The sequence below is a fragment of the Leuciscus leuciscus genome (assembly GCF_965113295.1).
Source record: "Leuciscus leuciscus genome assembly, chromosome: 3".
NCBI classification, from domain to species: domain Eukaryota; kingdom Metazoa; phylum Chordata; class Actinopteri; order Cypriniformes; family Leuciscidae; genus Leuciscus; species Leuciscus leuciscus.
The window spans coordinates 50064562-50084561 of NC_138727.1; the positions used below are offsets into that span (position 1 = coordinate 50064562).

General features: G+C 38.7%; 2 protein-coding genes across 6 annotated transcripts in view; both read right to left on the reverse strand.

Moving 5' to 3' along the window:
- The window catches only part of vps54 (VPS54 subunit of GARP complex), a 25931-nt gene extending 22169 nt beyond the window's left edge, over nt 1–3762 (reverse strand). For both annotated transcript variants that reach the window (XM_082164518.1, XM_082164517.1), the window contains exon 1: nt 3605–3762. The gene's annotated coding sequence lies outside the window, so the exon portion shown is untranslated. The remainder of the gene's footprint in view (nt 1–3604) is intronic.
- A 564-nt stretch (nt 3763–4326) lies between these two features.
- The window catches only part of peli1a (pellino E3 ubiquitin protein ligase 1a), a 16803-nt gene continuing 1129 nt past the window's right edge, over nt 4327–20000 (reverse strand). The window contains exons 1-7 of one of the 4 annotated variants that reach the window (XM_082164537.1): nt 19303–19498; nt 12702–12872; nt 11355–11484; nt 11040–11141; nt 10225–10422; nt 9225–9413; nt 4327–6294 (exon numbers count right to left, since the gene is read on the reverse strand). In XM_082164537.1, the coding sequence (XP_082020663.1) occupies nt 5650–6294; nt 9225–9413; nt 10225–10422; nt 11040–11141; nt 11355–11484; nt 12702–12772 (1335 nt within the window). In that variant the 5' untranslated portion in view covers nt 12773–12872; nt 19303–19498 and the 3' untranslated portion in view covers nt 4327–5649. Of the gene's footprint in view, nt 6295–9224; nt 9414–10224; nt 10423–11039; nt 11142–11354; nt 11485–12701; nt 12873–13003; nt 13503–14058; nt 14374–19302; nt 19499–20000 lie in introns of those variants that run through there. The other 3 variants (XM_082164538.1, XM_082164540.1, XM_082164539.1) reach the window with 3 other exon arrangements.

The window sequence follows — 20000 nt, forward strand, 5'->3', positions numbered from 1 at the left end:
TCTATCCATCATAAAAGTGCGTCTATCCATCATAAAAGTGCGTCTATCCATCATAAAAGTGCGTCTATCCATCATAAAAGTGCATCTATCCATCATAAAAGTGCCTCTATCCATCATAAAAGTGCCTCGATCCATCATAAAAGTGCGTCTATCCATCATAAAAGTGCATCTATCCATCATAAAAGTGCATCTATCCATCATAAAAGTGCATCTATCCATCATAAAAGTGCCTCTATCCATCATAAAAGTGCATCTATCCATCATAAAAGTGCCTCTATCCATCATAAAAGTGCGTCTATCCATCATAAAAGTGCATCTATCCATCATAAAAGTGCGTCTATCCATCATAAAAGTGCATCTATCCATCATAAAAGTGCATCTATCCATCATAAAAGTGCCTCTATCCATCATAAAAGTGCATCTATCCATCATAAAAGTGCCTCGATCCATCATAAAAGTGCATCTATCCATCATAAAAGTGCATCGATCCATCATAAAAGTGCCTCTATCCATCATAAAAGTGCATCTATCCATCATAAAAGTGCCTCTATCCATCATAAAAGTGCGTCTATCCATCATAAAAGTGCATCTATCCATCATAAAAGTGCATCTATCCATCATAAAAGTGCCTCGATCCATCATAAAAGTGCATCTATCCATCATAAAAGTGCCTCTATCCATCATAAAAGTGCGTCTATCCATCATAAAAGTGCATCTATCCATCATAAAAGTGCCTCTATCCATCATAAAAGTGCGTCTATCCATCATAAAAGTGCATCTATCCATCATAAAAGTGCATCTATCCATCATAAAAGTGCCTCTATCCATCATAAAAGTGCGTCTATCCATCATAAAAGTGCATCAATCCATCATAAAAGTGCCTCGATCCATCATAAAAGTGCGTCTATCCATCATAAAAGTGCATCTATCCATCATAAAAGTGCATCTATCCATCATAAAAGTGCGTCTATCCATCATAAAAGTGCATCTATCCATCAAAAAAGTGCGTCTATCCATCATAAAAGTGCATCTATCCATCATAAAAGTGCATCTATCCATCATAAAAGTGCCTCTATCCATCATAAAAGTGCCTCTATCCATCATAAAAGTGCATCTATCCATCAAAAAAGTGCGTCTATCCATCATAAAAGTGCCTCTATCCATCATAAAAGTGCCTCGATCCATCATAAAAGTGCATCTATCCATCATAAAAGTGCCTCTATCCATCATAAAAGTGCATCTATCCATCATAAAAGTGCATCTATCCATCATAAAAGTGCGTCTATCCATCATAAAAGTGCCTCTATCCATCATAAAAGTGCATCTATCCATCAAAAAAGTGCGTCTATCCATCATAAAAGTGCATCTATCCATCATAAAAGTGCGTCTATCCATCATAAAAGTGCCTCTATCCATCATAAAAGTGCATCTATCCATCATAAAAGTGCCTCTATCCATCATAAAAGTGCATCTATCCATCATAAAAGTGCCTCTATCCATCATAAAAGTGCATCTATCCATCAAAAAAGTGCGTCTATCCATCATAGCCGGAAGCTTGGCCGGAAGCTAGTTATTTCACTTTGTAACGTGTTAAATCTGAATATTTTTCTAACACAAACGCATCGCTTCACATCAGAAGGCCTTTATTAACCACCCAGAGCCTGTGGAGCACTTTCATCATGTATGGATGCACTTTTATGATGGATAGATGCACTTTTATGGACTTCAAAACAGAAACAGCAATTCACTGCCATTATAAAGCTTGGAAGAGCCAGGACATTTTTTAATATAACTCCGATTGTATTCGTCTGAAAGAAGAATGTAATATACACCTAGGATTGCTTGAGTAGCTACATTTTCATTTTCGGGTGAACTATCCCTTTAAATGTACAAGTGTTAAAAAAAAAACACACTGGGTATAAAAACTAGTGAGTAAGAGTGAAAAACACAAAGAGGAATATGAATTCACACTCACTCACACACACACACACACACACACACAGAACATCCTGCAGCTGTGTGTGCAGCCACCTAAATCATTTTTACTCATCGCAGGCGCAGCAGTTTAATCAGATGCACGGACCGCATCTCACACCTGAGTGAGCAGAGAGAGAGGAACTGCAGGCTGAGCGTGAACGAGTGAAGATGAGATCTACTGCAGAACAGCTGAACTCAAGCTCTCGAGCGGCCGATGAGAAGCATGAGCGCAGGCTTTCTAGTCATTCAGAAGGAGAAACGAGAGCGCTGAGGTTTCACTCCTCCGACGTGCTGCGGTTTGACTTCGGCTGCCGTGGAGTCAGAGAGCAAAAACACCAGCACAACACACACTCCACAGAGCTGCAGCGTCAGACTCGAAACACTCACGAGAAACACACATTCAGCACAACTTTACCCACGAGTCAAACCGGTCACCAACTTCATCCACTCCAAACATTTAATTTAATACAACACTACACTTTATGTAAAGAAAAACTATTAATTGAGAAAGAGCAACTTTTTTTTTCTAAATCCTCATTAGTGTTAAGAGAAACTGGACTTTTAATTCTTTCAAATAAACAATAGCCTATATAACTGAATAAATTATTTTTGAAATGCCCAAAGTGTGTAAAGGGAGAAGGTTACGTTAAACACACACATTTTAACAATAAGTTTTAGTGTTACGTCCACTATTGTTTTATATAGAGTTGTTCTATAGTCTACGCAGTTCCATCAGAAGCAACTGTAATTTTATTATAGAAAAAGTTCTTTACAAGGGAAAAGTAATTACAATACTTAGTGATACATTACACCCAACACTGCATACAATATACACTTTTTAATGTACCAGCCATGTGCAAATAATTAAACGCGCTTGCACTGAATTTGCCCAAACACGCACATAGTAAATATTGATATATTGAATAAAATGTTATTTTTATGGATAAGACAGGACACGTGACAGATGAGTTCAGCATCTGGGAGTTAATCAAATCAAATCAGACAGATCAATCATTACCTCACAATGAAGATACATTTAAATAGCCTATATTTCAATAACTACTCACATTTATTATATTATTATGAGAAATTATAGATGTGTATTGACCTAGAAACGTATGACTGACAGCTGAACCCTTCATTATCTTCGCTTTAGCGTCAAGTGGAGACACAACCGGCTTTAATAGGCTATATGAATATTTACAATATACTATCCTTGATATTCTAACATAGGTAGTTTCATGTATGTAGACTCTAGTGTGTGGATTAAGTTGCTGCACTTCCCCCCACACGCAATTTACATATCAATGCATATTAATTATTATTAAAACATAATTATCATTAATAATACCTGATGAAATTACCTGCGAGGAGCAAAACAAATCACCTCAGCGCAACTATCACTTTAACTGACACACATACGGATAAATAAGCATTTTAAGGGCATATATGCGTAATTTCTGCTGGTTTTACAGTAGTTTTGTGAGTTGAGTTTGTTATTGTGTGTTACACGTAATGATCCGCTGCTAGCCTGAGCGCTAATCATAATAAACACCCGCTCCAGCGCCATTAACGCCCCGCACACTCACTCATAAACACTGCCGTGTGTGTCTGCGATGGCGAGTACCTGTTATATGAGATAAAGCAGCTCCTGGCGATCATAATATCATCAGATCCCGTTCACATCCTCACAGATGTGAGGCTCATATCACACAACTCAGCGGTCCGCCGGTCACCGGCCCATGATGCACTGCGCGCGCAACGCAGACACTTCCGGTTTACCAGTTGTTTTGTCAACGCGTACACGAATCTCACTCCGTCACACAATCATTCATTACTTCTGTGAAAGGAGTTTATCCCCAAACTTTTGCCAAAAATGTGTGATTTTGGAGATAAAGCCTTTTCATGTTACGTTTATAGTTATTTATTAATATTCCTCGCAAAACTTTACATTCTTTAAAGAAATAGCTTATTTTTCCCGTTTTCAACAAAGATTGATATATTGATAATTATATATTGATAATTGAATTCCTTGAAGAGCAAAATTGCTTGTAAAAATCTTCAATGGTAGTTCATTTAAGAATTTAGTGTATTGTAACCCTCATATAATATCCTGTTTATTGTCTTTTTGCTTGTAAATTGTAAATGTTGTTCTTTGGTGTAATTTTTTTTATTTTTTTTATTTATGATTTATTTTCATTAATTTCTTTGTTTTTTCTTTCATTGTTTTTTTCTGTCATTCATTCATTGTTATTTTTATTTATTATGTCTTTGTGTTTGTTCATTTATTCAGCTTTCTTTCTCTAGTCTATTATATCTTGTCTGGCCATTTTATAATTTTGGAAAGTGGAAAAGTGATCGGGGTTTTATTGAAATATGAACTATTACCTTTATTCTTCAAGAATGATACAAAAACATTTCTGAGAAAATGCAACAACAACAACAGATTTAATATATATATATACATGTAACATCATATAATAACCTAATTTCAAACTCGCTGTTGATGAAAATCATTGGCATTTTTAAAGGTGATGACATTTTTATACAGCAAGCACAAATGAAAGGAAAGCAATTCAGAACATTTCAGAAAACAGGTTTACACGCCCACTTAAGTGTATTCATAACATTCATATTCATAACCGCTCTTCTTATAAGGAACATTAAAGTCAGCATGAAACACAAGTTCGAGTCTTCTCTGTCTTATGTGACGTATACATCCGAGTGGGACGGTATCTGGAACAAGAACAAATGTAGGGCGGGGCTTGATTTTGTCCGTGGGGAATTAACTGGATGGTTGTGGTTTGTAATTGGTGGATCTGATGTGATTGACAGGTTGCTCCGCCCTCATGGCAGTAAACACATCATCAGAGAAGAGAGAGGGGCAACATCTCTTCTCTATAATAATAATGATGTGCAAAAATCATTTATAATAAATATTGCAAAATAAAGGTAACACTTTACAATAAGGTTCATTAGTTAACTTCATTAATTAGCATGACCTAATAATGATTTGCATTTATACAGCATTTATTAATCTTTGTTCATGTTAATTTCAACATTTAATAATACTTTATTAAAATCTTGTAAACATTAGTTAATGCACTGTGAACTAATGTGAACAAACAATGAACAGCAGTATTTTTTTTTAAATAACCTTAACAAAGATTAACGAAACAGTAATAAATATATTGTTCATGGTTAGTTCATGTTAGGTAATACATTAACTAATGTTAACTAATGACCCTTATTGTAAAGAGTTACCGAAATAAGAATGGTCGATTTTGATTTCATGCTGACTTTAATGCTAGTTTTGGCAGGACAGCTCAGTAACTTTTAACAGAAAAGACGGATGTCTATCGCTCCATCCGGTCAGACATCTGGCAGTGCAGAGAACAGATGGCTTGTGGGAAAATCAGAGAGCTGAATGTGTGTGTTCGGCACGTACGAGTCTTAAAAGCACACACGCACTCAGTCCAGCGGCCCCTGAAAGATCAGTCTCGATTTTGATTTCATGCTGACTTTAATGTTGACAAGCACAGTGACTTTTAACAGAAAACTACTGGATGTGCGTCCGGTCAGACAGCTGGCAGTGCAGAGAACAGATGGCTTGTGGGTAAATCTGAGTGTTTGGCACATACGAGTCTTAAACACACACACACACACACACACTCAGTCCAGCGGCCCCTGAAAGATCAGTCTCGTGACCTTGCCCTCGCGCGCGAGAGGCCTCATGCAGAACGGACATGCGGGGTAAAACCCGTGCGCCCCGTGCGGCAGCATCAGTTTGCTCCAGAAGGCCGCGGTCCGCTCTGAGCACACGTGTCCGCAGGGGTTTAAGGCGTGCGTCGGGGGCGCCCCGTCCAGGTAGAAGCCCGACTCGCGGCCCAGTTTGAGCGGCACGTACAAACCTCGCGTTCGGCACAGCGGACACTCTCTCTCGCCCTCCCTCAGCGGCTCCTGCTCCGCCTCCTCTTTCGCCTCAGACTCGTCGTCCTCCTCCTCGGTCGAGCCCTCGTTCGGGACCCGCCGGCGCCCCCTCCAGGCGTGGTACCCGTGCACGTGTCCGCAGTGCAGGTAGGCCCAGGGCTGGTCGTCGTGGCCCGGGCCGATGAAGGAGCGATCGGAGCTGGGGAAGGCCAGTGTTCGCAGGCCCACGGGACACTGAGGCCGAGCCGCGTTCAGCTCGCGCCGGAGCTCCTCCAGGTGTTTGAGGGTCGGCGTGCGGGACAGGCCTTCAGCCGAACGCCACAGGAGAGTCGCGCCGCACAGATCGATTAACGTGCCGTCCGTCAACTCCTGAGACTCGTTTTCAACCTAGAGAGAGAGAGAGAGAAATAGAACGTGTTAGGGGTGTAACAATACCTTCATGTCACGATTCGATACATATCACGATACTGAACTCACGATACGATACGATATTATTGTTAATATTGTTACTTGTTTTCAACCTAGAGAGAGAGAGAGAGAAATAGAACTATTATGGCGCTTTTCCACTGCATGGTACGGTTCAGTACGGCTCACTTCGGCTCGCTTTAAATGGTACGACCTCTGTTGAGGTTCCAAGCGTACCGTGCCGATACTAAAATGTGACGCTACGAAAACACTACGAATCACTTGATTGGTCAGAGAGCATCGTCTCTACCAGCGTCATTGGATTTGAAACATTAGACACCAAACCTGTGTTTCTGTATTACCAGATTCTGAAGCTGATAATACAGAATTATTTTAGTCGAATATTCTTGCACTCTGTCACTGACTAGATATATTTAAAATAATGTTGGCCACTTTTTACTGGTAACATAAGACATTATAAGGACACACAAATATTCCCCCATTGCATTATTATACATTATATTCAACATTATATATAGTAGTTTAATGAAGTACTGACACCAAAACTCTGAAAACTTGAATTTTTTTCTCACACAGTCATTTTCATTTTGGGTGAACTATACACAATATATATTGTTGCATTTTTGTATTGCAATATATTCTTACACCCCGAGAACGTATAAATAGTTATTTCAACATATTAGTTTTCATGAATTTTACATATTCAGATGTTCATTATCCTTTGACATGGAAGGCATTGGGAACTGACACATGGGAAAACAGCCACTTCTGTTACTAATGTAATCAGAATAATCCTAAAATGGTCAAACGATTAATAAGTCTGCCTAATAGAGTGGATACTTTCAGAGGAGTTAAGTAAAGGTCAATCTGCACTGACTCTAACCGGCCACTAGATGACGCTCTTATTTCCTCATGAATCCACATGCTCTTCAAACATGATCGTTGAGTGAATCAGTAAACGTACAGCGAGTCCATACAGAGTCATAGTGGAACACATCCAAACCACATCCACTGTTTAGAGAGCGCAAGATATCCAGAGGAACCTCCCAGCGTCACCTCGGGTCTTCTGTCTCACACAGACACACATCTCAGACAGACACACACACACACATCTCCACATCTCAGACAGACACACACATACACACACACACATCTCAGACAGACACACACACAAAACACGGCCACCACGAATATGCAGATGAGTTAGAGGTGCAGTGTCAGAAATACTGCATTTACACAATTCACAACACAAAAAGTATAGTAAACACAGATAGGTAGGCAGATAGATAGATAGATAGATAGATAGATAGATAGATAGATAGATAGATAGATAGATAGATAGATAGATAGATAGATAGATAGATAGATAGATAGATAGATAGATAAACACTCAGACATTTTCATCCTGTTAAGGTTTTTATTCATTTCTTTGATTTTTAAAGGAACACTCCACCGTTTTTTGAAATAGGGCTTATTCACCTTCTTTCCCACATTTAGATAGGTGGGCAAATGCATTTTTGTCTCAGTGCATGCATTGTTTTAGTTTGACAGGGTCGGCGTGAGCTTAGCTTAGCATAATGAATGGAATCCTTTGTTGCCAGCTAGCATGTCCTGAATAAAAGTGATGTAAAAAAATAAAAAAACCCTACCTAATTACTTCTTGTGGCCTGCGTATTCACAACAAGCACAAATAGCGATGCAGATTAACACTTGGTGATTTCCTAGGCAGATATTGACTTATATATTAAGGACTATATTAGGGGGAAGCACAGGCGAAGCACTGCTACTTGGGCGTGATATCTCTGTGCCCAAGTAGCAGTGCTTCGCCTGTGCTTCCCCCTAATATAGTCCCAAGTCAAAATCTGCATAGGAAATCGCCTAGTGTTAATCTGCATCGCTATTTGTACTTGTTGTGAATACGCAGGCCACAAGAAGTAATTAGGTGGGGTTTTTTATTTTTTATTATCACTTTTACTCAGGACATGCTAGCTGGCAACAAAGGATTCCATTCATTATGCTAAGCTAAGCTAGCGCCAACCCTGTCAAACTAAAACAATGCATGCACTGAGACAAAAATGCATTTGCCCACCTATCTAGATGTAGGAAAGAAGGTGAATAAGCCCTATTTCAAAAAACGGTGGAGTGTTCCTTTAAGTGAAATAATTATTTGTTTGTGAGATTCAACTTATATAGATTCAATATAGATTAAATAAGGCCCATTATGAGCTATAAAATTCTGCTGAACAGATATTGAGAAATCCAGGATCCAGGAAGTAAGAGATGTTCAGAACTGTTGTTTACCAGCGACTGTCATTTCATAACGTCTCATTCTCACACACTGAGCATCCAGAAAAAAAGCTGCATGGCGAGGTTATGGACAGGCCTTCTGACGCCATGGAGACCAGATTTAACAACACAACAAACATTCCAGTCGGGCGGGAGTCATATCACGCACAACAGCACACAAACACACACACACACACACACACACAGGACGCGACACAAGCTTTATGCTCATTTACTCTCTGTGCGCCTTCGCTGATTGAAGAGATACACAAATATACAAAAAACTCTTATTCACACTGCAAAACTGAATAACGCTTCGTGTGTGTGTGCGTGTGTGTGTGTGTGTGTGTGTGTGTGAGATTCCAGATAAGGACGGTGGGAATTTTGTTGTCATGGTGATGTTTGAGTAACACAACAAGGAAATCTTAGCCTAATGTTTCTCTGTGCATCACCAAAATGTCGCTATGGTGAAGTTTTGACCTTGTTCTGGAGGTTTTCATTACGCCTCAGTGATTCTCGGCCCTCACTTTGGTTGTAAGTTTAATGAGAAAGTCTATGAAATAATGTTAATCCATGTCTTTGAGGAGCTTGGCCTGCGCTCTCACCAGTTTGCCGGGCTTCTGAGCCGATCGTGTCTCTCGCAGTGTGAAGACGTTCCCGCACACCGAGATCTCCCTCCAGGCGCTGGGTTTGGACTCGCAGGTGAAGCCGTGTCGCGGGCGCATCACCAGCACGCCGTTCGTGGTCAGACCGTCCATCTGCCCGTCAGCGCACCACCACTTCGCCGCTTTCTCCTGAGGACAGAGGGAAAACAGGCTCATTCACCAGTTCGTTCGTTCATGCATTCATTCAGATTCACTGATTCATTCATTCATTCATTCATTCATTCATGCATTCATTCAGATTCACTGATTCATTGATTCACTGGTTTATTGATTCTCTCACTTTATACACTGATTCATTGATTCACTTTCTTTATTCTCTGATTCATTCCTCCACTCACTTCATTCTCTGATTCATTCATTCATTCACTCACATCAACTACTGTTCAAAAGTTTGGGGTCAGTAAAAAAAAAAAAAAAAAACTTTTTCATCAAGGATGCATAAAATTGATCAAAAGTGACAGTAAAGACATTTATGTATTCATCAAATACATACACAAATAGAAATTTTTCTATTCATCAAAGAATCCTGAAAAATAAAATGTATCACAGTTTTATCAAAAATATGAAGTGAAATATCAACAATAATCAGAAATGTCTCTTGAGCATCAAATCACTGAAGACTGGAGTAATGATGCTGAAAATTCACATAGAAAACTTCTTTTAAATTATAATAATATTGCACAATGTTTTTGTTGATCAAATAAATGCAGCCTGGGTGAGCAGAAGAGATTTCTTTCAAAAACATAAAAAAATCATACCGACCCAAACTAATGAACGGTAGTGTCGATCATTCTCTTGAATTTGTTCACTCACTCACTTGTTCATTTTCAGCTCTCCAGGATCAGTGAACACATGAATGCATCGTGGAACGGGTGGATGGATGGATGGATGGATGAGTGTGAAAGACTGTTAGAGAGGAGAGAGTGTGTGTGTGACCCACCCCCAGGAAGATGCTTTTGGCCGAGTCGAAGCCGGCGGCGTAGATGCGAGCGGTGTAGGGCGGGTCTCGCTCACACACGATCCGACACGCGAACCGCGAGATGGTGCTCTGAGACGACAGCGTGTCGCTGTTACCGTGACAACCAGGCGCATTGTCCAACACCACAAAATCAATGGGGCTTTCAGTGGACCGGCCGATCTGCAAAAGAATGATGGTTTTATTGGGTTTGTGCAATGAAGATATGAGCAAAATCAGACTGATATCAATGACAGATATGATCAACTTTTGGTAACACTTTATTTTACAGTGTCTTTGTTACATATGTTACATGTACTTACCATAGTAATAATAGTAAATTATGCATAATTACATGCAACTCATTACATTACAAGCAATTGAAAGTTATAAAGTCTGAATTGCGAGATATAAACTTGCAATTCTGACTTCTTTTTTTCTGAATTGTGAGATATAAACTCGCAATTGCGTGTTATAAAGTTTATATTTCGCAATTCTGAGAAAAAAAGTAAGAATTGTGAGATATAAACTCGCAATTGCAAGAAAAAAGTCAGATAAAAAGTCGCATTTCCTTTTTTTTTTTTTTTTTTTGCCGAAAACAAGCTTTGCTTACATGTTGGAATATCATACATCTCACAAGTTATTTTGGCAAAAACAACATGTAACCAAACTCAAGGTTACGTTGGCTAGAAGTGGGTTACTCATAGCCGGACAACATCGGCTCTATAGTTAACCAAAACGGTGAAATGACAGCTACTGCATTCTGGGTAATGGCACAAATCCAGCAAGAAAAACCGCACCTGAAACATGTCAGTGTTGCTGTCGTGTGTGTACTCCACCACCACCGTCTGCGCTCGGGACAGTGTGTACGAGACACTGTGCTGGTCTTTGTTGCTGATGGCCTGCAGAAACACCAAAACCCTCGTCATGAGCAGGCAGGAGTAACAGATGACATAAACGTGAGGATGAGATAAATGTGTTGCATGATACATGAGTTAACATGCCTTAGACAGTGAGGAATGATAAGGACATTTAAACACTCGGCTTGTGCAGATCAAATGTCACACATATGAATGAGCAATATAAAAATGATGACGGTGTAAACGGGCGTGTACCTTGGCGGTCTGCGGACTGCATGTGCTGTGGACGGTGCTGGGTTTGACTCCATTGGCTTTGGGTCTCTTTAACAGAGCGAAGCGGCTTCTCCTTCTGCCCCGGTCTCCGTTCGCCAGAGAGCCGTTGTAGCTGTGAGGTAAACAAACCGTTGGTTCACAATCTGATTCATTCATTCACTCACTTCATTCTCTGATTCATTCATTCACTCACTTCATTCACTCACTTCATTCACTCACTTCATTCACTCACTTCATTCACTGATTCATTCATTCACTCACTTCATTCACTCACTTCATTCACTCACTTCATTCTCTGATTCATTCATTCACTCACTTCATTCTCTGATTCATTCATTCACTCACTTCATTCTCTGATTCATTCATTCACTCACTTTATTCTCTGATTCATTCATTTTCTCACTTCATTCTCTGATTCATTCATTCACTCACTTCATTCTCTGATTCATTCATTCACTCACTTCATTCACTGATTCATTCATTCACTCACTCACTTCATTCTCTGATTCATTCACTCACTCACTTCATTCTCTGATTCATTCATTCACTCACTTCATTCACTGATTCATTCATTCACTCACTTCATTCACTGATTCATTCATTCACTCACTTCATTCTCTGATTCATTCATTCACTCACTTCATTCTCTGATTCATTCATTCACTCACTTTATTCTCTGATTCATTCATTTTCTCACTTCATTCTCTGATTCATTCATTCACTCACTTCATTCTCTGATTCATTCATTCACTCACTTCATTCTCTGATTCATTCATTCACTCACTTCATTCACTGATTCATTCATTCGCTCACTTCATTCTCTGATTCATTTATTCGCTCACTTCATTCGCTGATTCATTTATTTTCTCACTTCATTCTCTGATTCATTCATTTATTCACTCACATAGACTACTGTTCAAACGTTTGGGGTCAGTAAAATTAAAAAATATACTTTTTCATCAAGGATGCATTAAATTGATCAAAAGTGACAGTAAAGACACTTAAAATTTTACAAAAGATTTCTATTTCAAATAAATGCTGTTCTATTGAACTTTCTTATCAAGGAATCCTGAAAAATTAAATGTATCACGGTTTCTTTAAAAAATGTAAATTGAAATATCAACGTTAAAAATAATAATAAATGTTTCTTGAGCATCAAATCATCATATTAGAGTGATTTCTGAAGGATCATGGACACTGAAGACTGGAGTAATGCTGCTGAAAATTCAGCTTTGATCACAGGGATATATTACAGAGAGCCGTTGTAGCTGTGCAGAAAACACAATCTTGCATTAGTAAGACTTGCTTAAGCACGAATGCAAACCTTACCCGAGGATGACGAGCTCTCCGTATTTGACGGGTTTAGAAGAGCTCAGCAGCTCCTGCTCGGGGGACAACATCGCTTTTCTCTTCTGCTCAAACACTTCCTCTGAAATGTGTTTTGCCTTTCTTGATCTTCCTTCCTCAGAGCTCCACCATCACGGCCTCACCAGAAGACATCTGCAAACACATGAAAACACAGGTTATGTTATTAATCTGTGGCCCTAAACGAATGACTAAGCAACAGATGCCTGTGTTTGTAGCACGAAATCTACAGCCTCGAATATTAGCGATGCCAGTCTTATTCGCACCTGTAGGGAGGCGCCACTGAGACTATAGTGCAACAAACTGAGCAAAAAAAAAAAAAATGTACAAAAATATATTATGAATTATCAAAAGAGAATATAAACAAAAAAGTCCAATAACAACAACACACAAGTAAAAGCAAAATATGAAGCAGGAGATCTTCTACAAATATCTCTGCGATGGTTTCACTTCCTCTCGTGCGGGCTGGCATCAGTGTTGTTTTGCTCCGTCAGGGTCAAGCGGTCACGAAAGTCAGTCATGTTGACACGCGATAAAAACCACAAACATAAAAATAGCAGGAGACAGACATCTCCGTTTCTGACACAAAAACATCAACTCTTACAGCCACAAATTACTGCGCAGATAAAAACAGGTGGTTGACGAATCAACCAACAAACAGCAGGGTAAACATAAAACAGCCATGCATGTTTAAACCAACACACACACACACACACACACAAATAAATCAACAAACAAACACAAGTGCAATGCAACAAACAAACAAATAAATATGTGTAGCAACAAACACACATCTGCACAAGTGCAAAGCAAAAAATTAAACAACAAACAAAACAATTTAAAATGTAAAGCACGAATTAACCAGCAAACACAAAAAACTATTAAAAATCAACAAACATCAAACAAACACAAACCAGCACAACAAACGAAAGCAACACATGAAAACAAACATGAATAAAAATGTAACGCAGCACAACTGAACCAAACAATAAATGAACATAAAAATGTAAAGCAGCAAACATACACTCCAATCAACGAAGAAACACAATTGCAAATCAACAAACAAACTAACAAGCATAAACACAACTACAAAACAACAAACATAAATAAGAAAAAAAAACATAAACACAAATCAAGGACAAATCAACAGACAAACATAAACACAAGCACAAAATCAACAGAGAGATACAAAGTTGTGTGTACTGAGTATTGGAGTAATGCAACAGTGCGATTCATTTTTTCAGCATCTTCATAACTAACAGCGAGCCACACACACACACACACACACACACACACACACACACGTGTAAATGTGCAGAACCTCCTGCCTTCCTCTGTTCCCTCTGTTCCCTGCCGGACTGAATGAATGAGCAGAGACTCTGAAACACTGATATCTGATCCAGCACTTCATCATCGACTGACAGAAACACTCCGGCCTCGTGTGAATAAACTCCTCACCTCATCCTTGCCTCATTCTCACACACACACACACACTCACTCACTCACACGTGTGTGCGCATGTGTGTGTGTGTGTGTGTGTGTGTGTGTGTGTCTGTGTGTGTGTGAGAGAGTGAGTGAGTGAGTGAGTGAGTGTGTATGTGTGTGTGCATGAATTTGTGTGAGTGTGTGTGTGTGTGTGTGTGTGTGAGAGAGAGAGAGAGAATGAGGCAAGGATGAGGTGAGGAGTTTATTCACACAAAGTTGGAGTGTTTCTGTCAGTCGATGATTAAGTGCTGGACCAGATATGTGAGTTTAGGTTGGTGTGTGATTGTGTGAGTAAATGTGTGTGTGTTTGAGTGTGTGGGCGCGCATGAGTGTACTTGTACAACTATCTTTGTGAGGACCAGTTTGAGTTTTAGATCATTGGAGTGAGGACAAAGAGAGTAAAGTGAGGACATTTTGGCCGGTCCTGACTTTCTGAGAGCCCTTTAAAGGCCTGTTTGAGGGTCAAGACTTGGTGTTAGGGATAAGGTTATAATTAGGTTAAGGGTAGGTTTAGGGTCAGGGTTCGGGTTAGGCACTTAGTTGTGATGGGTATAAGGTTAAGGTAAGCGGCTAGAGATTGCATTGTGTCAATGAATGTCCTCATAAAGATAGATGTACAAGAATGTGTGTGTGTGTGTGTTTGTGTGTGTGTGTCCATGCCAGACATTTGCTCAGAATACAGGAGACTTTTGCACTCTTGCCAGCCGGTTACAACACCGCGCAGTGTTTCCACGGCAACACAGTACACACTCCTGATGTAGGGCACACACTGACACACACCTCTCAGGGCGCGTGCTCTTTGAAGTATGCATGTTTGCTAATGAGCAACTGTGATTTATGACCCCTTTCTGAGCATCCAAACACACACATACGCGTGTACAAGTTTAGCTGAGACTTCTGGTCCGGTGTAGCGTTTGGGTTAAAGATAAAGATAGCTAGGCTGTTGCTAAGGGGGGTTGCTAGGGTGTCATGTTATTGCAGACCATGTGAAAATCTTCAGATCACTTAAAAAAGCAATAGCAAGTAATGATAGAGAGGCATTCATATGGGACTTGAATATTTACAAACTTTTAAGAAACATGATGCATTGATTTTTATAGCCCTAATAAAACCTAAATATGTAGTACTGAAAACAGTTTAAACCAACGAATGAAAATTAAATTTTTATCTATTTAACATTAACTTACAGTTGTCAAGAACATCTTTTTGCTCTTTTCTTCCCTCAGGTAGATCGCATTTCCTCAACAGCTTTGCTTCTGTCGCGCGAAACAATCGGCAGATTTACTGATTGACTCATGAATATTACTGTAATCACGTTGTCTGCATTCGGCCAAAGTGATTTGCTGAAGTCAAAATGCGGCCAATGTTGGCCCCGCCCATTTCAGAATCAGCGACTTCAGCTTGGTCTTCATTTTAAGTCCCCCTGTAGTCAATCATTTTATCCCTTAAAACTCATATTTTGATCACCGAAATTACATCTTTAAATGTTTGTTTCTTTAAAAAAAATCTTCATGTCTTAAAATAGCTTGAATGTAACTCTACACCCTTGCCTCATTTAGTATGCGAGGTTCTCTGAATATGCAAATGAGCCCCGCCTCCACTCACAGCAGCTCAGAGATCCACTCGTTGACGATCACACGTTGATCTGATTGGTTACAAGGTAGTTTGTGACGTCAGAAACACCAGCGATTTCAAACTGTGTTTTTGAGACTGTCTTTTGTTCACTGCAGTTTTAAGGAGAAAATACTCAGCAATGGTGTCGACTTATGAATTTACACATGGTTTGTCTTAAAGCATATTAAAACACCACATAGACATATAAACAGCATTAAAAGCTGGACTTTCACCACAGGGGGACTTTAAACCTTCATTTTACGCCTACGGCCATAATTATTTTAATCACACTGTTCACGGTTAAGCAAAATTAACTTCTTAAAGTCACAATGCAATCAAAATGGACAATTCTCATTTATAATGGAATATAGTATCTATTACAAATGATTTATCCGTGCATATATATATATTTAAAATTCATATTCCTCGTAATCTTTAATCAAAGTAACTTCTCTGATGACGAGGGTGGGGCAATAACCTGTCAATCACATCAGATCCACCAATAGCGAACCACAACCATCCAATCAATTCCTCACAAAATCAAGCCCCGCCCTACATTTGTTCTTGTTTGTGAAGCCGTTTCACTCGGATATACGTCACAATACTGAAGAAAAGAGTATCACAAATTCTCTTTCATGCTGACTAATAAATGTAGCTATTATTGCTCAAAAAGAGAGAGAATTAAGTACAGATTGACAAAAACCCAAAGTATCAGCAATACCCTCTTAGAAAAAAAGGTACAAAAGCTGTCACTGGAGGCGGTACCCTTTCAAAAGGTACACCTTTGTACCTGAGGAGTGCATATTATACCTCACAGGTACATATTGGTACCAAAAGTGTACATATTAGTACATAAATAGCACATATGTGACCGCTTTTGTGCAATTTCTTCTGAGAGTGGACGTCTAATAGTGCATCTATAGCTCTGAGGATCAGTGTGTGAGAGGGAAGATGTGTGTGTCGACACAGAGCTTCATTCACTCTGGATACACACACCCGTCCCGACGCACGAGTCAAACGCTGACTTCACCGTCACACAACAGAGGGTCTTTATGACACACAACCTCCACGCCGATGCTGACACACACTCAACGCTGCTTTACACAGCCTGAATTCACTTCATCCAGGCGACTGTGTGTGTAAGAGTGTTTGTTTAACGGCAGTGTTTTAGCAGTGCAAACGCTCTGTTTTGATAATGCTGCAAAGGCTTATGATCTCAAACTTATAGGCCATGCAAAGTTAAAGTTGTGTTAAGGATCTAATGCAAATATCACAGAAGAAAAGCGTCTTTATAGAACTGTAAAGTCTTCTGTCCGGCGCTTCATTTATAGAACTTTTAATGGCTCATTTTATGGGCTTAGTTTTAATTAAAATAGGGGTTATTAAACTGTAAAATATAAAAATGATTAATATAGGGGTTGTATGCTTTAGTTTATTTTGTTTGTGTATTTGTTTTTAGTATTATCATTCTAGGATATAGCACGTTTTAGTTAATATATGATATGTTATATATGCTTTAGTGAAAGTTTTTGTTTTATGAATGTATAGATAGATTGATGTTGTCTGTGTGAGAATTGAATGCGGTTGCTGCTATTGTAACAAATCAAATTTCCTGAGAAGGATTAATAAAGTATCTGTCTATCTATCTATCTATCAAGTTATTTCATAAGTAAAATTATGTAACATACTTGATCAGAAATAACCCATTAAACATGAAAGTATTAAGCAATCATTTAAAGTATTTCTGGCATAAATGGTTCTTTAAAACTGAGTCTAGAACCCTAAGGTTCTAAACAGAACCCCACTGATCCTTTTACAAAATATTCAGGAAATTCCAGATCTATCAGCACAGACTATTTGTTCAAACACTAAAGACAAGTTCTAAAATCATGAGTTATTTTTCTTGTTCAATCGGCTCTCAGTTACACAACACCGTTTCATCAATGTTGTATAATAGAGCAAGCATCATAACACACACTTTTAGAAGGTTTGAGGTTTGTCGCTGCTCTTCTCACACACTCATTGCAGTGCATGAATGAGTTGAAGCTTGTGTGTGTGTGTGTGTGTGTGTGTGTGTGTGTGTATCAGCAGTGATTCTCAGTGCAGTGTTTCAGCTTTACTCACACAACCGTGTTTGAGCAGAAAGAACAGTCAGGAAGAAGGAGATGCTGTGTGTGTGTGTGTGTGTGTGTGTGTGTGTGTGTGTGTGTGTGTGTGTGTGTGTGTGTGTGTGTGTGTGTGTGTGTGTGTGTGTGTGTGTGTGTGTGTGTGTGTGTGTGTGTGTGTGTGTTTCAGTGTACTTCATTTAATTCAAATGTTTATTATGCATTGAGTTTGCACAAAATTACAGAATGTTGACAAGAAGTTAATTACAATTTTTTCAATGAAATGAAGTGTGGAAATTTTCACTATTCAACAAAACGGTAAACAAAAACTAAATATGTTCAAGCTGTTTTCATTATTCAGAGAGAGTGACTTTCTTTAAATTAAACAGCCTTTCAATAAAAAACTTTAAACTTAATGGATGCATTTTTGTTATATTGCATTTTTGTGTTTTGGGTTTTTTTAGGGGGAAAATTGGGCAAGCATCCACTAAATGAATATAAATAATTTCACTGATTTAACAATATGAAAACAACTTTTCTATGGTTTACATATGCCATTTTCCACATATTTGTCTGTTTCAGTATAGCCTATTTTTTTTCTTTTGCTCTTATTTTTTGGTGACAATGGCTAAAATAAAGATATCACAAAATGATTTGGTAAGGGTGTGTTTACAAAACTTTGGTAATGCTAATTCTATCGTAGGCTGAGATGTTTAAACTGAGTTTGTAAAGTCAGAAATGAGAGAAGTAAAGGTTCAGTGAAGGAGGATTTGATCCGGATGAAGATCCGAAGCCTCTTCTTCTTCACACACACACTCAGAAACACGATGCGCTTATTTATTCATAAACCCCTGCAGTATTCAAACCTCACAACATCTGAGTGCATATTAACACTGACAATCACACAATATCACGACAGCTGTCCATCAATCAACACTGCTGATCAATCACTGACAACCAAAGCAGAGCACAACAATGAAACTGCATTTTTGCATGAATGTATACTAATAAATTATATTTGATCTAGCCTGTAAAGTATAGTCCTACATATGGGATTAATATTTTAATCTACTACAGATATGAAGAGAGAAGGTAAAGCAGGCACTTGAAGTAAAGAGGAGCATATAACTCTGTGAAAAAAAAAAATAGTTTTCTTCTTTTGAATCATATCAAGGTTAATTACATTAAGCAGACACAGAGTACTTTTAATATTTATATTTCGTAGACTAGTAAAACTATTAGGATTTATTTTAGTTTAGTTCATTTCTGCTGAGTTAAATTGAACATTTTGCTAGCTTCTTGCAAACGTTTGCATATGCCATTGCAGTGCTTTAAGTTGCGTTCACTAAAGGTAAGCTTACCTCTAATAAGACTTTTAGTGAGCCTTCTCAGATATGCGCCAAACTATAGAAACTCCAGCTGGACTGACTCGGGAATTGTCGGAAATAAATGACAACAGTCGTTGTGTTTGTCGGAATAAATGCTAAATAAACTCATGTAAGCAGTGAGGCAGGATGTCCCAGGCAGTCTCGGTGCACTGACAGATCTCCAGAATCACTCGCTTCTGCCTCTATACAGAGAGAGAGAGAATGAGAGAGAGAGAGCTGACGTCACTGAGAGCCTCGCCAGGAACTGTGGGTAATGCAGTCCAGCCATTCATCCTGTACTATCCCTCCTTTCTTTTTGGTATTTGTAGTTTTATCACCTCAGAAAAGTGTTGTTAGTGACCTACATACACAATAGAGAGCATAGCATAACATATTGAATAACTAACTTATACTATGTTATTCAGAAATGTATCTATATATCAACATTCATATTGGCAGTATCAAGTATCAGTATCACAACAGAATAGAATAGAATAGAATAGAATAGAATAGAATAGAATAGAATAGAATAGAATAGAATAGAATAGAATAGTATGTGGCATATAATAGCATAATATATAAAACATTTAGCATTATGTGACTACAACATAACTGAATGTAACAGACTAGATTAGATTATGTAGCAATAGAATAGAATAGAATGTGGTATATAATAGCATAAGATATTGTAG